At 38.2% G+C, this 17,116-nt stretch overlaps 1 protein-coding gene across 8 annotated transcripts in view; it reads left to right on the forward strand.

Moving 5' to 3' along the window:
* The window catches only part of PPP1R12B (protein phosphatase 1 regulatory subunit 12B), a 218,904-nt gene that overhangs the window by 108,466 nt on the left and 93,322 nt on the right, over positions 1-17,116 (forward strand). For all 8 annotated transcript variants that reach the window (XM_043568089.1, XM_043568088.1, XM_043568091.1 and 5 more), the window contains one exon: positions 14,503-14,593. In XM_043568089.1, coding sequence (XP_043424024.1) covers positions 14,503-14,593 — 91 coding nt within the window. The remainder of the gene's footprint in view (positions 1-14,502; positions 14,594-17,116) is intronic.

Consider the following 17,116-nt stretch of genomic DNA (forward strand, 5'->3'; position numbering starts at 1 on the left):
AGGAGTACTGATGCATAGGGGCACTTGTACCCCAATGTTTATAGCAGCACTCTCAACAATAGCCAAATTGTGGAAAAAGCCTAAATGTCCATCAACTGATGAATGGATAAAGAAATTGTGGTTTATATACACAATGGAGTACTACGTGGCAATGAGAAAGAATGAAATATGGCCCTTTGTAGCAACGTGGATGGAACTGGAGAGTGTGATGCTAAGTGAAATAAGCCATACAGAGAAAGACAGATACCATATGTGTTCACTCTTATGTGGATCCTGAGAACCATGGGGGAGGGGAAGGAAAAAAAAAAAAGAGGTTAGAGTGGGAGAGAGCCAAAGCATAAGAGACTCTTAAAAACTGAAAACAAACTGAGGGTTGATGGGGGGTGGGAAGGAGGGGAGGGTAGGTGATGGGCATTGAAGAGGGCATCTTTTGGGATGAACACTGGGTGTTGTATGGAAACCAATTCGACAATAAATTTCATATATTAAAAAGAAAGAAAGGAAGAAAGAAACATAAAAAAAAGACAATGGGACCTAAAAAATAAAAAAAATAAAAAGTGCTACTGAGTCTCAATTACAGGAATCTGAGTCATCTGAAAAGTGGGGTGATTGGATAGGGAAGATAATTGATCTGTTTTATAGGCCTTCCTGAAGATAAATCTGATTTGGGTCCTTTAAGGAGTTCTTCCATTCTAGACCCTTCTCTTTTTAACCCGAGCTTCAGAAAAGTCCAGAAATCTCTGAACCTGATGGCAAAATTTTGTTATATGTAATTATTCCCCACCCTTCCCCCTCCCCCCTCCCCCCTTGGGAAAAGATGACAGTTTAAATCTCATTGGTATGAGTATGTTACTGTTCGATAAGGGTTAAAACCCCACAGGTTTGGGTGTTCTTTCTATTTCCCAGGTGCCCCCTTTTTCCTAAGGTAGGCCATACTCATGATTACAGCAGCTGGAGGCCAGTTTCTGGAGTGGGTGAGAGGAGTGCGTGAGTCCACTGACCTGAGTATTTAGAGCCCACCTGCTGCTAACACAGGCCTCCTTCTTGAACCTAAACTCTCATTCCTTCTCTGTTCTAAGGTTGACCCAAGGGCATTTTTTTCAGAAATATTTATGTTACTTTAGTATATCATAGAAAGTACCTGTGCTATGTCACTGTTGACTATGACAATAAAAGGTTTTTTTCTAAGTGTGGAATATAAGTAAGTACATCTTACTGCTTGAAACAGTCCTTGGAATATTAATGATCAGTTTTGAACGTTTTTAAAGTTTATAAAATCTTCTACAATATGAATATTTTAAGTAGAAAATAGAAGTTATCTATAATCTTACCATTCAGCAATATCTCTGCTAACATCCTTATATGTTGCATTGATTTTGAGATTATGCTGTATTTTTTCTTATTAAAATATTATTATTAAATATTACAAATACCCAACATATCAGTTTTCTGGCCCAGTCAAGCCCTGGCTATATTAGCTTCAGTGTTTTTAAAATTTTTTTTAACATTTGTTTATTTTTGAGAGAGAGAGAGAGAAAGTGGGAGAGAGAGAGAGACAGTGTGTAAGTGGGGGAGGGGCAGAGAGAGAGGGAGACACAGAATCGGAAGCAGGCTCCAGGCTCTGAGCTGTCAGCACAGAGCCCGACAAGGGGCTCAAACCCAGAACCATGAAATCATGAGCTGAGCCAAAGTTGGCCGCCCAACCAACTGAGCCACCCAGGCACCCCAGCTTCAGTGTTTTGTTTTTTTTTTAATTTTTTTTTCAACGTTTATTTATTTTTGGGACAGAGAGAGACAGAGCATGAACGGGGAAGGAGCAGAGAGAGAGGGAGACACAGAATCGGAAACAGGCTCCAGGCTCTGTCCCATCAGCCCAGAGCCCGACACGGGGCTCGAACTCACGGACCGCGAGATCGTGACCTGGCTGAAGTCGGACGCTTAACCGACTGCGCCACCCAGGGGCCCCAGTGTTTTTTTAAATGAAATATTAAAAATATAGCTGAGGCCCCTGTGTATGTCTCCCCGGTATCATCCCCTGGACTCCCTCCCTAGAAGTGGTCACTATACTGAATTTGGTAAAACCATTTGCAAAGTTTTATTAGTTAGTATTCTTTTTATGTATACGCACATTACTACTTTTACATGTTTTTGTTCCTTATATGAATTGTATTGTTGTGTACATATCATTCTGAAACCTGCTGTTTTTACTTAGCATTTTTTTGTTCATTTTGAATGCTCACTTTAGTCCATTGTGTAAATATACCACAATTTGGTTTTATTTTTTGTCTGCTCTTGGACATTTAGGTCATCTTTCTTTTTCTTTCTTTCTTTCTTTCTCTAATACTAATTAATTATACTGCTGTGTACGTTCTTGTTCATGTTTCCTTATCTAAATGTGTAACAGTTTCTCAAGGGTGTTTTTTTTCAAATGGAATTTCTGGATGTAAAGAGTGAGTATGTCTTTACTTGAGATGCCAGGTTGGCTCTCCTGTTTACACTCGCCAGCAGTGTATGAGAGTTTTTACTTCTTTACAACTAATGTTATACTTGATAATGTCAGTGGTTTTTGCTTTTGCCAATCTAAGGAAGATGAAGTGGTTTCTCCTTGTCTTAATTTGCATTTCATGATCGTTAAGTGAAACTGAACATTTTCTCTTATGTTTATAGACTTTTGGGATTTCCTGTTTTGCAAATTCCCTGATTATATGCTTTGTTAATTATTTTTTCTTGGGTTTTTGGTCTTTTTTTTAAATTGGTATAAGTTCTTTACATATTCAAGATACTAATATTTTGCAAGTTATGTATCTGTGGTAATTTTTAGTTTGCCTTCCAGTGTCTGGAAGTGTCTTATGGATATTCCATAATCTATTCAATTGTTTCCCCTATTTTTTTATATTTGGATTCTTGCCATGAATATTTTGTGTGTCGACTTTCTTGAATTTTTTTCTTAAAAAAAAAAAATTTAGCGGTGGTGCTGAAGTTGACCTGGTCTATTTTGTAGTTAGTAATAAATATTCGAGACAGTTGGCCAAGCCCTGTTGGTACAGCCTGTGGGTATGAAATAAAGCAGCACTTGCGCTTTTGGCACCTGAATCTGCCATTCTTGGCCTCCCTAACACCTGTCTGACCAATGAACTAACTGTCGAGTGACCTACATGCATAAAACATTGTCATTTGTGAAACTGGCTTTGGCACTTGATGCTGGAGTGTTTTTAATGGAACAAATGTTCAGAAGTACACGAATTCAAGGTGATATAGTACTTTTCAAAGCTAGGTCACAGAAACACCAGACTCACATTGTTTGTAAAGCAAAAGGTGTTCTCTGAGCTGTAGTTTGGTGCTATATAACTTAAGAGTTTAGAGCAGGGATCAGACTTTTTCTGTAAAGGGCCAGACAGTAAATATGTGGGGCTTTGTGGGCCATGTGGTTTCTGCTGCAACTGCTCAATTCTGCCTCTGTAGCACAGGCTTGCCCATTCGTTTCGTTTATATGTCGCCCATGACTGCTTTGGCCCTACAGTGGAGTTGTTGAGTAGCGTTGTAAAGCCTGAAAGATATGCTATCTGGCCCTTTACAGAAAAAGTTTGCAACCTTAACACTATTGACATTTTGAGCCAGATCATTCTTTGTCATTGTCCCCTGGTGGGGGGGGGGGGGTGGAATTATTCCCTGTTGAGAACTACTGCTCTGAAGGATTCAGGAAATGCTTCATTTAGCCAAGGGAAATCCTCTCTCCTTTTTAAATTATTCTGATTAGCGGAGTTGTAGCTTTGATTCCTTGCTTAAACTTTAGCTCTGATCTCAGTGTTGAACTAGAGAGGAGAATATGTCACAGGGGCACTTTCTGAATACAGTTGTCCCTAAGCTATGACATCAGATCATATCCTGATATGTGACACAAATCATATCTAGAAGTCTTTCGGATCTGTAGTTATTAGCTTCTCCGATCGAGCAATACTTACACTCTCCATTTAGCTTTAAGCCATCTATGCCAGATCTGAAATTTGTCCCTGCATTTGTCTGTCATGTGTTGTTTTTGTCTCTCTCTTTACCACTGTTGACGTTTGCCAGTTGGCTGGGCCTGAGCCTCTAGTGAGGCAGTATTTACAGCCCACTTGGGTAGATGCAGCAACTAGGATAGCCCAAGGGCAGATGAAATCATATCCAGAATGAGAAAGCTGCATCTCTCTAACTCTATCTTCTTTCACATGAAGGAGAGAGTTCCCCCTCCCCTCTCTATGAAATGAGAAGTAGTATTGATTGGTTTGGTACAGTGTATAAAATATGCATCTAATGGGATGATATTTTGGGCACTATTAACAGCATTGGCTCTACTGAGCCCCAAGATTTTGCTTTCCCTGCCTTTTCTCCTCCCCTTCCTTTCCTCCTCCTTCTTAGTAGCAGGTTCTTAGCAAATTGCAAGCTTTGCCTCTGGCTTGCTGGATAGCAGTGGAAGTGCAAGCCTTTTCTAGTTTCCAAGGGAGACCGGGTGCTGAGACTGCAGTCCTGCCCAGCAGCCACTTACCTTTCTTGCTATTCGTCTCCACACATCTTTTGACCTTCATTCTGCTATGCAGGCCTGCGCGAGGAGGTAACAGTCTGTTTTCTCGGCGCTCTCTTTGTAAAGGGGGCAGAGGGAAAGCAGGGTGGTTCGGGGTAAGGCATATGGGGTTAGCAGAGTATAAACGCTGCCGTAAGGAAAAAAGTATCTCTGAAGTGTGCTGTATCTGTGAGCTTGATCCTATTTGCCGTATCTATAAATATCTTAAAGATATGGTATCTTTAAGCACTACGTTATACAACTTAAATGTGCCACATATAAAAATGCAAAATTAATGTAATAATGCCTCTGAGAAGCACAGAAGAAAATGGCAACTTAATCTTTGAGAAGAAAATAAAATCAATTGGTTTTAAACTTAACTGGCTGACAAACTGCATTCTGTTAGGCTTATGTTGTATGAGCTGAATCGAGTTTTCAAGTTTAAGGAAAGAGTTTGGTGATAACATCCCTTAATTGGATTCTCAAGACTTCTGGGGCTGTGCTGTCCAATATGGTAGCCGGTAGCCATGTGTAGCTATTTAGATTTAATTTAATTAAAAACTACACAACTTTTCCATTATCATACAAAGTTCTGTTGGACTATACCAAAGAAAATGACCTATAGGATACAGGAAATTTATTATCTGACCAGAACCAATGAATGAGCATTTTAGTGAGAAGACTTAGAGGCTATTTGTCTAGAAGCAGCATAAATATGGATTCACTGTGATTTAAAGCTACATGGGACCTTAAAACTATAGACTTACCCTTCATTTTGTAAGTGAAGAAGCTAAGGTACCAGAAATTAAATGATTCTCTTAACGCCAAACAAGTAGGTAATGACAGAACTAAAACTAGAACTCAGGTATGTGTTCTTTCTACTGTACCACAGTGTTAGCATCCCATACCCAATTAGAAATAGCAAGGAGAATTTGAACTAAAACCTACTTGATAGGGCCCTGGCAAGTGTGGAGTCAACTACATCCTCTGAAGGAGAATTTAGTCCCTCATATCACCTGTCACTTATAGTTTTTTTATGACACATGTTGGTAGCAACCTCTGAAAATATAAAAACCATTCTTTCCCAAGATAGAGTGTTGATTATGGTATACTTTTGGGAGACACCAGGGGAAGGTAGGAGAAGCCTAATGCAAGGCAGACATCTTTATTCACTAATTCCTGATATTGCTAGATTTGGAAAAAGAAATGTCTTATCCATAAATCCTCATAATTAGGATAGCATGGTCTGGGTGGAATTTCAGGGCTGTAAGATAAGAAACGTTGTACTGGAAGCAGGAGACCATGGTTATAGCCCCTTTAGGTCTGCGGCTGAATAGCATTGTGACCTTAGGTAAGTATGTTAATGTTTCCTTAGGCTTTGATCAACTCATCTGACAAAACAGGAATCTGACATCTCTAGGTGAAGTCTTAGAATTAAATCAGGTGACTTTTTTTAAGTTTGTTTATTTATTTTTGAGAGAGAGAAAGCGTGAGTAGGGGAGAGGCAGAGTGAGAGGGAATGAGAATCCCAAGCAGTCTCTACACTGTCAGTGAGGAGACCAATGTGGGGCTCAAACCCACAAACTGTGACATCATGACTGGACATGATGTGATATCATGACATCAAGACTGAAGTCAGATGCTTAATTGATTGAGCCACCCAGGCTCCCCTAAATCAGATGACTTCTTGACGTCATAAAGCCTCTAGTCACAGGTTTATGATTCTGTTATTCCTCTAAATTGTCACCTTCTCCTATAGCTAGCTAGCTATGTGTACTCCCAGATGGATGTTGAAGCAATTCTTTTTGACCTTTCTGGAATACCTTTATCTATGTATCCTTATACATAGGATGTAGTCCAAGGAATTAAAAGCTGTCTTAAAAGACCATTAATTATTCTGTAATTAATGACCACAGCCTCACAAGTGCTATAAAAGACACATACTCAACATGGTCCTTCCCTGTTTGAAGCTAACCTTTTAAGCACCCTCTCTGTTCAGTGCAGATTTTAGGTATAGGACTCCTTAAAGCTATTTCAAAAATCAATTTCCTGTTGGTAATTCCAGACAAAAATTTTATTTCATCATTCTAGGGAAACCAGCTTTTGTTCTTGCCTTGGAGATCCTGGCAATTTCTCTTTCATTCTTCTACTTAAAGTAGTTTTATTTTACTTAGATAGCTCTTTGAACCTTCATGGAGAATATTTTCAAAGGAATTAAGACCTCTTCCAAATGAATTATCCATTTCTGGTAAAAATAATTAAGGGGAACTCCTTTATTATATTAGATGGGATCGATATTACAGTACACCCAGCCTTTCTTTTCCAAAATACCACTGCTGAGCTTTTAATGAAGTATTGAGAATAATGTAATGGGAGGAGTGGTGGTGCTCAGGTAGCAGCAGCGGCTAAGCTGTACTAAGTACCTACTCTGTGCCAGCGAGTGTTCTAAGTACTTCATATGCTTTTTATTTAATCTTCCCAACAACCCTGTCTATACCTGCTAATATCTGTTACAGCTATCAATATCCTTGTTGTATAAGAAACTTGGGTTTAGGGGCGCCTGGGTGGCGCAGTTGGTTAAGCGTCCGACTTCAGCCAGGTCACGATCTCGCGGTCCAGGAGTTCGAGCCCCGCGTCGGGCTCTGGGCTGATGGCTCAGAGCCTGGAGCCTGTTTCCGATTCTGTGTCTCCCTCTCTCTCTGCCCCTCCCCCGTTCATGCTCTGTCTCTCTCTGTCCCAAAAATAAATAAACTTTGAAAAAAAAATTTTTTTTTAAAAGAAACTTGGGTTTAGAGTACTTAAATAGTTTATCCAAGATTATCTAGTAAGCAATTTGAGTCCCATGTCAGGGTACTTTATCACTACACTGTCCTTGTCAGAAGATATTTTAGGTCTTCTATTTATTGTGACTTTCTTCATGTTCACTGGTGATTTGCTAGGCATCTTTACACAGCTTCTTGGAGCAAAATTAGTCCATCTGTGGTATACAAGGGACCCTATGGATTTTAGATGCAGAGGACAAATTATTTTTGGGTAGTCATGCTAATTTCTGTAATTATTTGAATTCAAATCAAATTTGAATTTGATTATGCATCCTCAAAGTCATAGTGAATACAAAGAAAAATGCTTCCTGCCCTCAAGGAAACATAGTAGACAGATACAGTAATCAAAGGATTTTGGCATTGGAATTCCTTTCTATGCCACTGAACTGGGGACATTAGCCTAGTTTTATCTAGATGTAAGACGGCCAGAGGTATATGTTAAAGCCATGGATTCTGTTATACTTTCTATTATACTATATTGTGAACACAGACCTATCTTCTTTTCATAGCAATAAGGATTCATAGCAATCGTATAGCACTCAGATTTCATGGATGGCTCAAATGCTTGCTTCTCAGAGAGAGCAAGGTGTGTTGAGTGTGGGTCTGGCCTAGTGTAGGAGTTGCCAAATTTTTTCTGTAAAGGCCAGATACTGAATATTTTAGGCTTTGCAGGCTATTTTGTGTTCTTTGCAAATATTAAACTCTGTTGCCGCAGTTAGGTAAAACTTTACAAAATATGGCAGGCCAGATTTGGCTCATGACCAGAGTTTGCTCACCACATGGTCTAGACTTTAGAAAGTACAAGGACTTGGGCTCTACCAAAACCCTAGTGCGTCCTCAAGGCAGCTGTGGTCAAGTGTATCACTTTGTGAACCTTGGAATACACATCTAGGTAAAGAAAAATGAATGAAAATGTTTCTTCCTTCCTCAAAAATATTTATAGATTCAAGTACTGGAGCTTTCTGGGTTTTGTCTTTAGATTTTTTTTTCAACTTAAATCATAAACATTTCATATTGACACAGGTAACGAAATAGTATATGTGATACTCACTAACAAAACCTAAATGCATAGATATATACATAGATAACAATCCAGACATATATGTTATAGAATGAAAATGGGTTATTTTCATGTGGTGGAATTCTCATTTATTTTTGTTTTTACATTTTTGTCTGTTTTCTAATGTTTCCATGAAAAACATATATGACTTCAAATATTCAAGACTTCAACTCAGGTAAAATGTTATTGATCTTACCTACCAGACCTGCTTTTACTAACACTGTTTCTCTCATTCTGTTAAACCCTAGAGCAGGCAGTGGGATAAGCCAGTTTGAAGCTTTTTTCTTTCACTGTGGCTCCTATCTACTATGCATAGATAGTAGATAGTGGACTTTAAACTAACTATGGTTAATATCGTTAAGAAAATAGAAGATGGGAAATTTCAACAAAGAACTGTAATCTGTTTTAAAAAGAATCAAGTAGAAATTCTAGAACTGAAAATTTAATAATTGGAATTAGAAATTCAACTGGTGAGTTTATAGTAGACCAGCTGAAGATTTTTTAACAGTCAAAAATTAAGTATAATAGTGATGCTCTATATATTTTGCAGGTAGAAATGACATGTGAGTAGGCTGGTTGGTAACTGAGGCAGAATTTCATAGAGAGTTAGTCCTTAGTGTGGTCATCAGTTCCAGGGTCTGGTCCACAGCTTTGTAAATTTGGAGACTTAATTTTTTTCATTTCACCCAGAGGAGAGGAGCATATTAAGGAAGGACTCAAATATACCAAATTTACAGTGGTTTGACAAATGTATCAGAATTCCCGTTTACTAATCTATGTTGAGGGAAGCTTGGGGACTCCTGGCTGGCTCAGTCAGTAGAACATGTGACTCTTGATCTCAGAGTGCTGAGTTCAAGCCCCACATTGGGCATGGAGTCTACATGAATGAATGAATAAATGAATGAATGAATGAATAGCTTGGTTGGGGACTTCTGCTTCAGGCCATGGCATATCTAGTATACAAACTCCTCTCACTGAGAATAACTAAAAAAACTGGACAAATATTAACAAGTATCTTTGAAGATATTGGATTAAGGAATTGAGGACTTGAGGGATCAAGATCCCGGAGAGAAGGAAATCAAAAAGAGGTGAATCCAGCATTTGTCTGTGCTTTTCCCCTTGAGGCATTTGCTGAGTAGTAAAGCCGTAGCAATAAGGCTAAGAAACTGGGCAGGATTTTCAGTAGTCTCATGGAGCTGAGGGAACTAGAGTTCAGGAAGAGGGGCCCCATACCTTCATCTGGGACCACTGATGGGCTACATTCTAGAAGTAAAGGCTTACCAGAAATAGACCAGCCCCTGCAAAGACTGAAGGCTATCTTCCAGTCATCTCAATCTCAAAGTAGATTAAGGTCATTTGTCTTGGCCCTGTAGTTCTCAAAGTGTGATGTCAGAAGCATCACAGAAATCTAACTAGAAATGCAAATTCTCGGCCCCTACTCCAGACCTACTGAAACAGGACTTTTAGGGGTAGAGCCTAGCAATTTGTATTTCACAAACCCCCTAAATAATTCTGATGTAGATGAAAGTTTGAGAATCATTTCCTTAACCTAACTGCCAGAGGAAAAGAATATCCTCTCTGGAGGATGACATCTTTCAGAGCTGCAAGTTATCACTACATTTTTCATTAAAGGTGTTTGACTGTTATACTCAACCTTGCTGGACTCTCAGTTTCTGAGGAGTGATGGGTTCAGTGTTAAATGTGATAAATACTGGGTGGCTAAGTCAGTTGAGGGTCTGACTCTTGATTTCTGCTTAGGTCATGATCCCCAGGTTGTGGGATTGAGTCTCCTTCATGCTCAGAGTGGAGCCTGCTTGAGATTCTCTCTCTCTCTCTCTCTCTCTCTCTCTTTCTCTCTCTCCCTCTCCCCCCCTCTCCTCCTCCCTCACCCTCTCCCCCACTCATGTGCTCCTCTTTCTCTCTCTCTCAAATAAAAATAATAAATGTGATAAATACTATATTTTTTATTGTTTGAACTGCATCTCTCAGATATTGTGAAAATGGTCCAGAAGGCAACTTCCCGCACTTATAATTTTCCTTATAAAGACATGTATTCAAATATTTTAAAAAATATTTGGCATTAATTCAGAAATTAGCAGACATACCAAATTTACCAAAAGACTGATTTACCAAAAGACTTAGAAAAATAAACAATAACAAAAGATCCAGATATTGATGTTATCAGACATGGACTTTAAACTAACTATGGTTAATATTGTTAAGAAAATAGAAGATGGGAAATTTCAACAAAGAACTGTAATCTATTTTAAAAAGAATCAAGTAGAAATTCTAGAACTGAAAATTTAATAATTGGAATTAGAAACTCAACTGGTGAGTTTATAGTAGACCAGCTGAGGAGATAATTAATGAACTAGTTAGATAGACAGTAGAAAATATCCAGAATGGGGGCACTTGGCTGGCTCCGTTGAAAGAGTGTGCTACTCTTGTTCTCAGGGTTGTGAGTTCAAGCCCTACATTGCATCTAGAAACAATTTAAATAAATAAAACTTTAAAAGAGAAATACATATCCAGAATGAAACTCAGAGAGAGAAAAGGATGGGAAATACAGAAAAAGCAAAATAAATGAATAGATCATGGCCAGTAAGATCTAACGTAGATATAATTGGAGTCCAGAGGAAGAAAAAAGAACTGACTACTTTTATCCTGGAATACCATTTTTACTTGAAAGAATGACTGGGAAGGCTATGGTTTTCCAGACTTGGGTATTCAGCAGACATTTTCTTGAAAATGAACAAAGTGAGACTGTCACAAAGTATTTGTTGCCAACTATAAAACTTTAAATTTCAAGCAGAAATTAGAATTTTGGTAACTTGTGTCTGCCCATTATGAGTGGTATTATTGACTGCTGCTTCCCAATATTTAAAGACTGTCTTAAGTTCAAAGGTGGGGGCACCTGGGTGGCTCAGTCGGTTGAGCTTCCAGGTCTGGATTTTGGCTCAGGTCATAATCTCAGGGTCATGGGATCGAGCCCTGTGTCGGGCTCCTCCTGAGCATGGAGCCTGCTTAAGATTTTCTCTCTCTCCCCCTCTACCCTCCCCTCTAAAAAAATAAAATAATTTAAAAAATGTTTAATAAAATATTAAAGGTGATATTAAAGAATGATTTTTTATGTTTTATTTTTCCATTATTTTTATTGAGATATAATTGACATATAACATTGTATTAGTTTTAGGTGTAAAACTTAGTAATTTAATAAATATAAAATGATTACAACTAAGTGTAGTTAACATCCATCATCACACATAATTACAATTTTTTCCTCATGATAAGAACTTTTAAAATTACTCTCTTAACAATTTTCAAATACATAATAACGGCATTGTAAATTATAGTCACCATACTGTATATACCCAGGACTTACTAATCTTATAAACGAAAGTTTGTACCTTTTGAGCATGTTCACCTACTTTGCCCACCTTCTACTCCCTGCCTCTGTTAACTACAAATCAGTTCTCCATATCTATGAGGTTGGGTTTTTTTTTTTTTTTAATATTTCACATGTAAGTGAGATCAGATTTTTCTCCCCCTCTTGATTTGTATGAGTTCTTTATTTGGGACAGTAATCCCTTTTCAGATATATGATTTGCCAATAGTTTCTTCCATTCTGTAAGTTGCCGTTTCATTTTGTTGATGGTTTGCTTTGCTGTGCAGAAGCTTTTTAGTTTGATATAGTCCTACTTATTTATTTTTGCTTTTGTTGCCTTTGCTTTTGGTATCAAATCCGAAAAAATCATTGCCAAGGCCAACGTCAAGGAACTTACCTCCTATGTTACCGAATGTGACTTATAAAATTATTATTCTGTAATGAAATGTGTCACCATTTGGAAGATCTGCACCAATGTTTTCCAAAGGACCAGTGTACAATAACTCGAAGTCATGCATGGGTAAGAAGGTCCATTCAAAGTGCAAGATAGACCAATAGACCAATAAATTAACATGGTTTCAGATTCCACATTGTTGCTAATCTTTAAGAAACTACCACTTCAGTTTTGGTATAGTATCAAGGAAAAATGTCCATAATTACCAGCTATTATAATACTCCTTCCTTTTCCAACTACAAACCTGTGCAAGACTGTATATTCTTTATATATTTTAACTGAAACACCATATTGCAACATATTGAATGAAGCATGTATGAAAATCCAGCTATCTCCTATTAAGCCAGCACTAAAGAAAATTTATAAAAATGAAATAAAGACTCTTGCTAAATTTTTTTGTTTTAGAAAATACAGTTATTTTTCATAAAAGGTAAGTTATTGATGTAACTTTTTGTAATAGGGCTGATTATTTTTAAATACGTAAGTGCATATTTTTTAAATTTCTGCTAAGGTAAATATTAAAAGATACATATAAACAAAAGTTCTTCGGGGGTTCTCAGTAATTTTTAAAAATGTAAAAGGGTCCTGAGACCAAAGAATTTGAGAATCATTGCTACAGATACTAAAATGACAATTAAAATATACTGTAAGAATTGGGGCACCTGGGTGGCTCAGTTGGTTAAGTGTCCAACTTCAGCTCAGGTCATGATCTCATGGTTCGTGGGTTCGAGCCCCATGTCAGGCTCTGTGCTGACAGCTCAGACCCTGCAGCCTGCCTTGGATTCTGTCTCCCTGTCTTATGCTCCTCCCCCACTCACTCTCTGTCTCTCTCTGCTTCAAAAATAAACATTAAAAAAAATGTTTTAAATATACTATAAGAATTTTATGAACAATTTTGTGCCACTAAATGTAAAAATATAAAGTTCTTTGAAAAACAAATACTACCAAAACAGAACATCTGACTAGGCCTAACTAAATCAATCAAAGAAATTGAACCCCTCATTTAAAACCTCCCATAAAGAACACTTGAGGGGCGCCTGGGTGGCTCAGTCGGTTGAGCATCTGACTTCAGCTAGGGTCATGATCTCATGGTTGGTGAGTTCGAGCCCCACATCAGGCTCTGCTGACAGCTTGGAGCCTGGAGCCTGCTTGGGATTGTGTCTCCCTCTCGGTCTTCCCCTCCCCCGCTCATGCTCTGTCTCTCAAAAATAAATAAATGTTAAAAAAAAAATTTTTTTAAAGAACACTTAAAATCCAGATGTCTTCATTGTGCACTTTACTAATTATTCCAGGAGGAAACAACCCTAATCTTACATAAATTCTTACAGAAAATCGACAAGGAGAAAACACTTCTTAACTTTTATAACCTTAATTTCCAGACTTGCCCAGTTGTTATAAGAAGGGAAAATTATAGACCAATTTCTCTAATAAACAGGGATGGAGAAATCCTAAATTAAATAATACTGACTTTATATAAAAGTCAATCTATATAGGGGTACCTGGCTGACTCGTTCGATAGAACATGTGATTCTTGATCTCAAGGCTGTGAGTTCAAATCCCAAATTGGACATAGAGCTTTCTTTAAAAAAACAATAAAATAAAATAAATATTTCTTAAAAAAAATACGATGCATCATGGCCAAGTTGAGCTTATCCTAAGAATTCAAGGTTATTTTATCATTCAAAAATTGTTCAATGTGATTCACCTTAGTAACAAAAAAAGAAGGAAAATAATAATAATCTCAATATATGGGGAAGAAACACATGTGATAAGTTTGACACACACTAATGATTAAAAAATAATTGATTAACTTCTCAATTAATTAATTGAGAAGCAGTGTCTACAGAAATCTTAGACATCACAGTAATAAAATGCTGAATGCTTTTTCTCTCTGAAGGCAGGAGCAAAGCATGGAAACTTACTATCATTACTCCTTTTCAACATGTCCTGGAGGTTCTGGCCAGGGCATTAAATCAAGAAAAGAAATAAAAATTGTAAGGATAGGGAAAGAAGAAATGAAATTCTCATTTCACAGATGACATGATTCTGCATGAAAAGTAATACATTTAAAAGTAATGTGTTGGATTATGCCATTTTCACTGATAGCGTTTCTATCATTTTGATTCTGCCCAAATTCATTCCTAGAGTGTAGAAATCACTTCAGTATGTGGAAGTCCCTTGTCATTCCTCAAGTACAGGTAGCAAAGGTCTTACTTCTGGTATTACTTTTTTTCTTTGCAGGTCATATCTGACTCCTGTACGGGATGAGGAAGCAGAATCTTTACGGAAAGCACGCTCCAGACAAGCTCGGCAGACTCGAAGGTCTACTCAAGTGAGTGTGACCTTCTTTTTTATGTCATTTTGTCTATCTTCCTTTCTGTTGGAGCTATGATGAAAAAACAGTAAGATGAGAGCCTTATTCCAGCCACTGTAGTAAAAGTTTTCACCGGTCTTAAATCTTACACTACGTGGTATCAGATGAAGTTATAGCTACACCTACCCACTCTCACTTTTATATCTCCAGGTTCAGAGCAGGTTTATCTCCTTTCCTTCACAAGACTCATCATTCCATTTGTGCTTAAAGGGCCACCCACATCTTAAGATCCCTAAAGGAGAACAGTTTGGCACTTCCTCAAAATGTTATATATACAGATACCATACGATGTAGCAATTCTACTCTTAGGTATCTACTCAAGGAAAATGAAAACATATGTCCACACAAAAACTTGTACAGAGATGTTTATAACAGCATTATTCACAGTAGCCCAAATCCCAAATTTAGGGTCATCTCTGAACTCTGGGTAGAGTTAACTTGCTACGCATACCAAACTCCATGTGTGGAGCTTGCAGGCTTGCTGTAGAGTTGAGTCCTGGGCTCCCAGCTGCAGCAAGGTTTAGCATTGTGTGGCTGGTTGTGCCTCAGCTCTCCTTAGCAGGCATAGTGGTAGTGGGCACAAGCTGAACCTTTGAGCAGACCAGATAAATTAAGCAGTTAACATAACTGGAGAAAAAAAGAATACAAATTTCCGTTAACAGAGAAACGGGTAAACGAAATGTTATATATTCATACAGTAGAATATTATTTGGCAATAGAAAGAAATGAAGTACTCATACATGTTAATGCTACAATGTGCGTGAACCTTAAGAAAACCTTATGTTAAGTGAAAGAAACCAGACATGATTCCATTTATATGAAAATACCCAGAATAGGCAAAGCCAGAGAAAGAGAAAATAGATTAGTGGTTGCCAGGGGTGGGAGAGAAGGAGGGATGGGGAGGGGCTGCTGATGAACGTGGAGTTTCTTTCTGGGGTGGTAAAATGTTCCGAAATGAGATGGTGATGATAGTTGTACAAGTCTGTGAATATGCTAAAAATCACTGCCTTGTATACAGGGAGACCTCATTTTATTGCACTTTGCAGGTACTGTCTTTATATGTGTGTGTGTGTGTGTGTGTGTGTGTGTGTGTGTGTGTATACATATATACATACACACACACACACAAATTGAAAGTTCAGAGTTCAGTGAGATGCATAACTGCAGATTTGGAAATAGCAAGAGAACTAGAGTTAGCTGTGGAGCCTGAAGACAGGATGAAAGGCTGTGATCTCATGATAAAACTTGAACAGTTGAGGAGTTGCTTCTTATGGGTGAGCGAAAAAAGTTGTTTCTTGAGATGGAATCTACTCCTGGTGAAGATGCCGTGAAGATTATTGAAATGACAACAAAGGATTTAGAATACTATCTAAGCTTAGTTGATAAAGCAGTGGCAGGGTTTGAGAGGATTGAGTCCAATTTTGAAAGCAGTTCTACTGTGAGTAAGATGCTATCAAACAGTATCGCATGCTACCAAAAAATTGTTCATGAAAGCAAGAGTCAACCCACACAGCACATTTCCTCCATTGTTGCCGTATTGTAAGAAATTGCCACAGCCACCCTGATCAGTCAGCAGCCATTAACATAAAGGCATGACCCTCCACCAGCAAAAAGATTATGACTCACTGAAAAGCTCAGATGATTGTTAGCATTTTTTTTAGCAGTAAAGTATTTTTTAATTAAGGTATATACGTCGTTTTTTGAACATAATGCTGTTGCACAATTAATAGACCACAACGTAGTGTAAACATAACTTTTATATGCACCGAGAAACCAGAAAATTTGTTTGACTGGCTGTATTGTGATACTCCCTTTATCACAGTGGTCTGGAATCAAACCCTCAATATCTCTGAGGTATGCCTGTACTTTTAAATGGTGGGTTTTATGATATGTGAGTTTGTTTCAATAAAGATGTTTTTAAAAGAAAAAAAATTCCTAAGGGAGCCATTGAAGTAGGGAAGAGTCTGATATAATCTGTGTTATATTTTGTGGAAGTCCACCATGCAGAGAACTGATGGGAGTGGTAGGCAAAAGTATGTTTGTGAAGCCAGGAAACTAGAAGACCGGTTAGGAAACTATTACAGTAGTCCAAGCTGGGAGTACCAAGACCTTGAACGCAGTATGCAGTGGTGAGGAGAAGGGAGAGAAAGCTGTGAATTGGCATTAAGGAGGCAGAGGACGATGAGCTGATGAAGCACAATTAAAAGGAGCAGCCAGAGAGATGAAAGTAAACCAGGAAGTAGTAACGGTGTAGAAGAAAATGAAAAGTCAGTTTCCAGGGGCCCCTGGGTGGCTCAGTCGGTTGAGCATCCGACTTCAGCTCAGGTCATGATCTTGCCATGGTGGCTTCGAGCCCATGTCGGGCTTTGTGCTGACAGCGCGGAACTTGTTTTGGATTCTTTGTCTCCCTTTCTCTCTGCCCGTCCCCTGCTAGCACTCTCTCAAAAAAAAAAAAAAAAAGAAAGAAAGAGAGAGAGAGAG

This window comes from Prionailurus bengalensis, chromosome E4, assembly GCF_016509475.1.
Source record: "Prionailurus bengalensis isolate Pbe53 chromosome E4, Fcat_Pben_1.1_paternal_pri, whole genome shotgun sequence".
In the NCBI taxonomy this organism is placed as follows: Eukaryota; Metazoa; Chordata; class Mammalia; order Carnivora; family Felidae; genus Prionailurus; species Prionailurus bengalensis.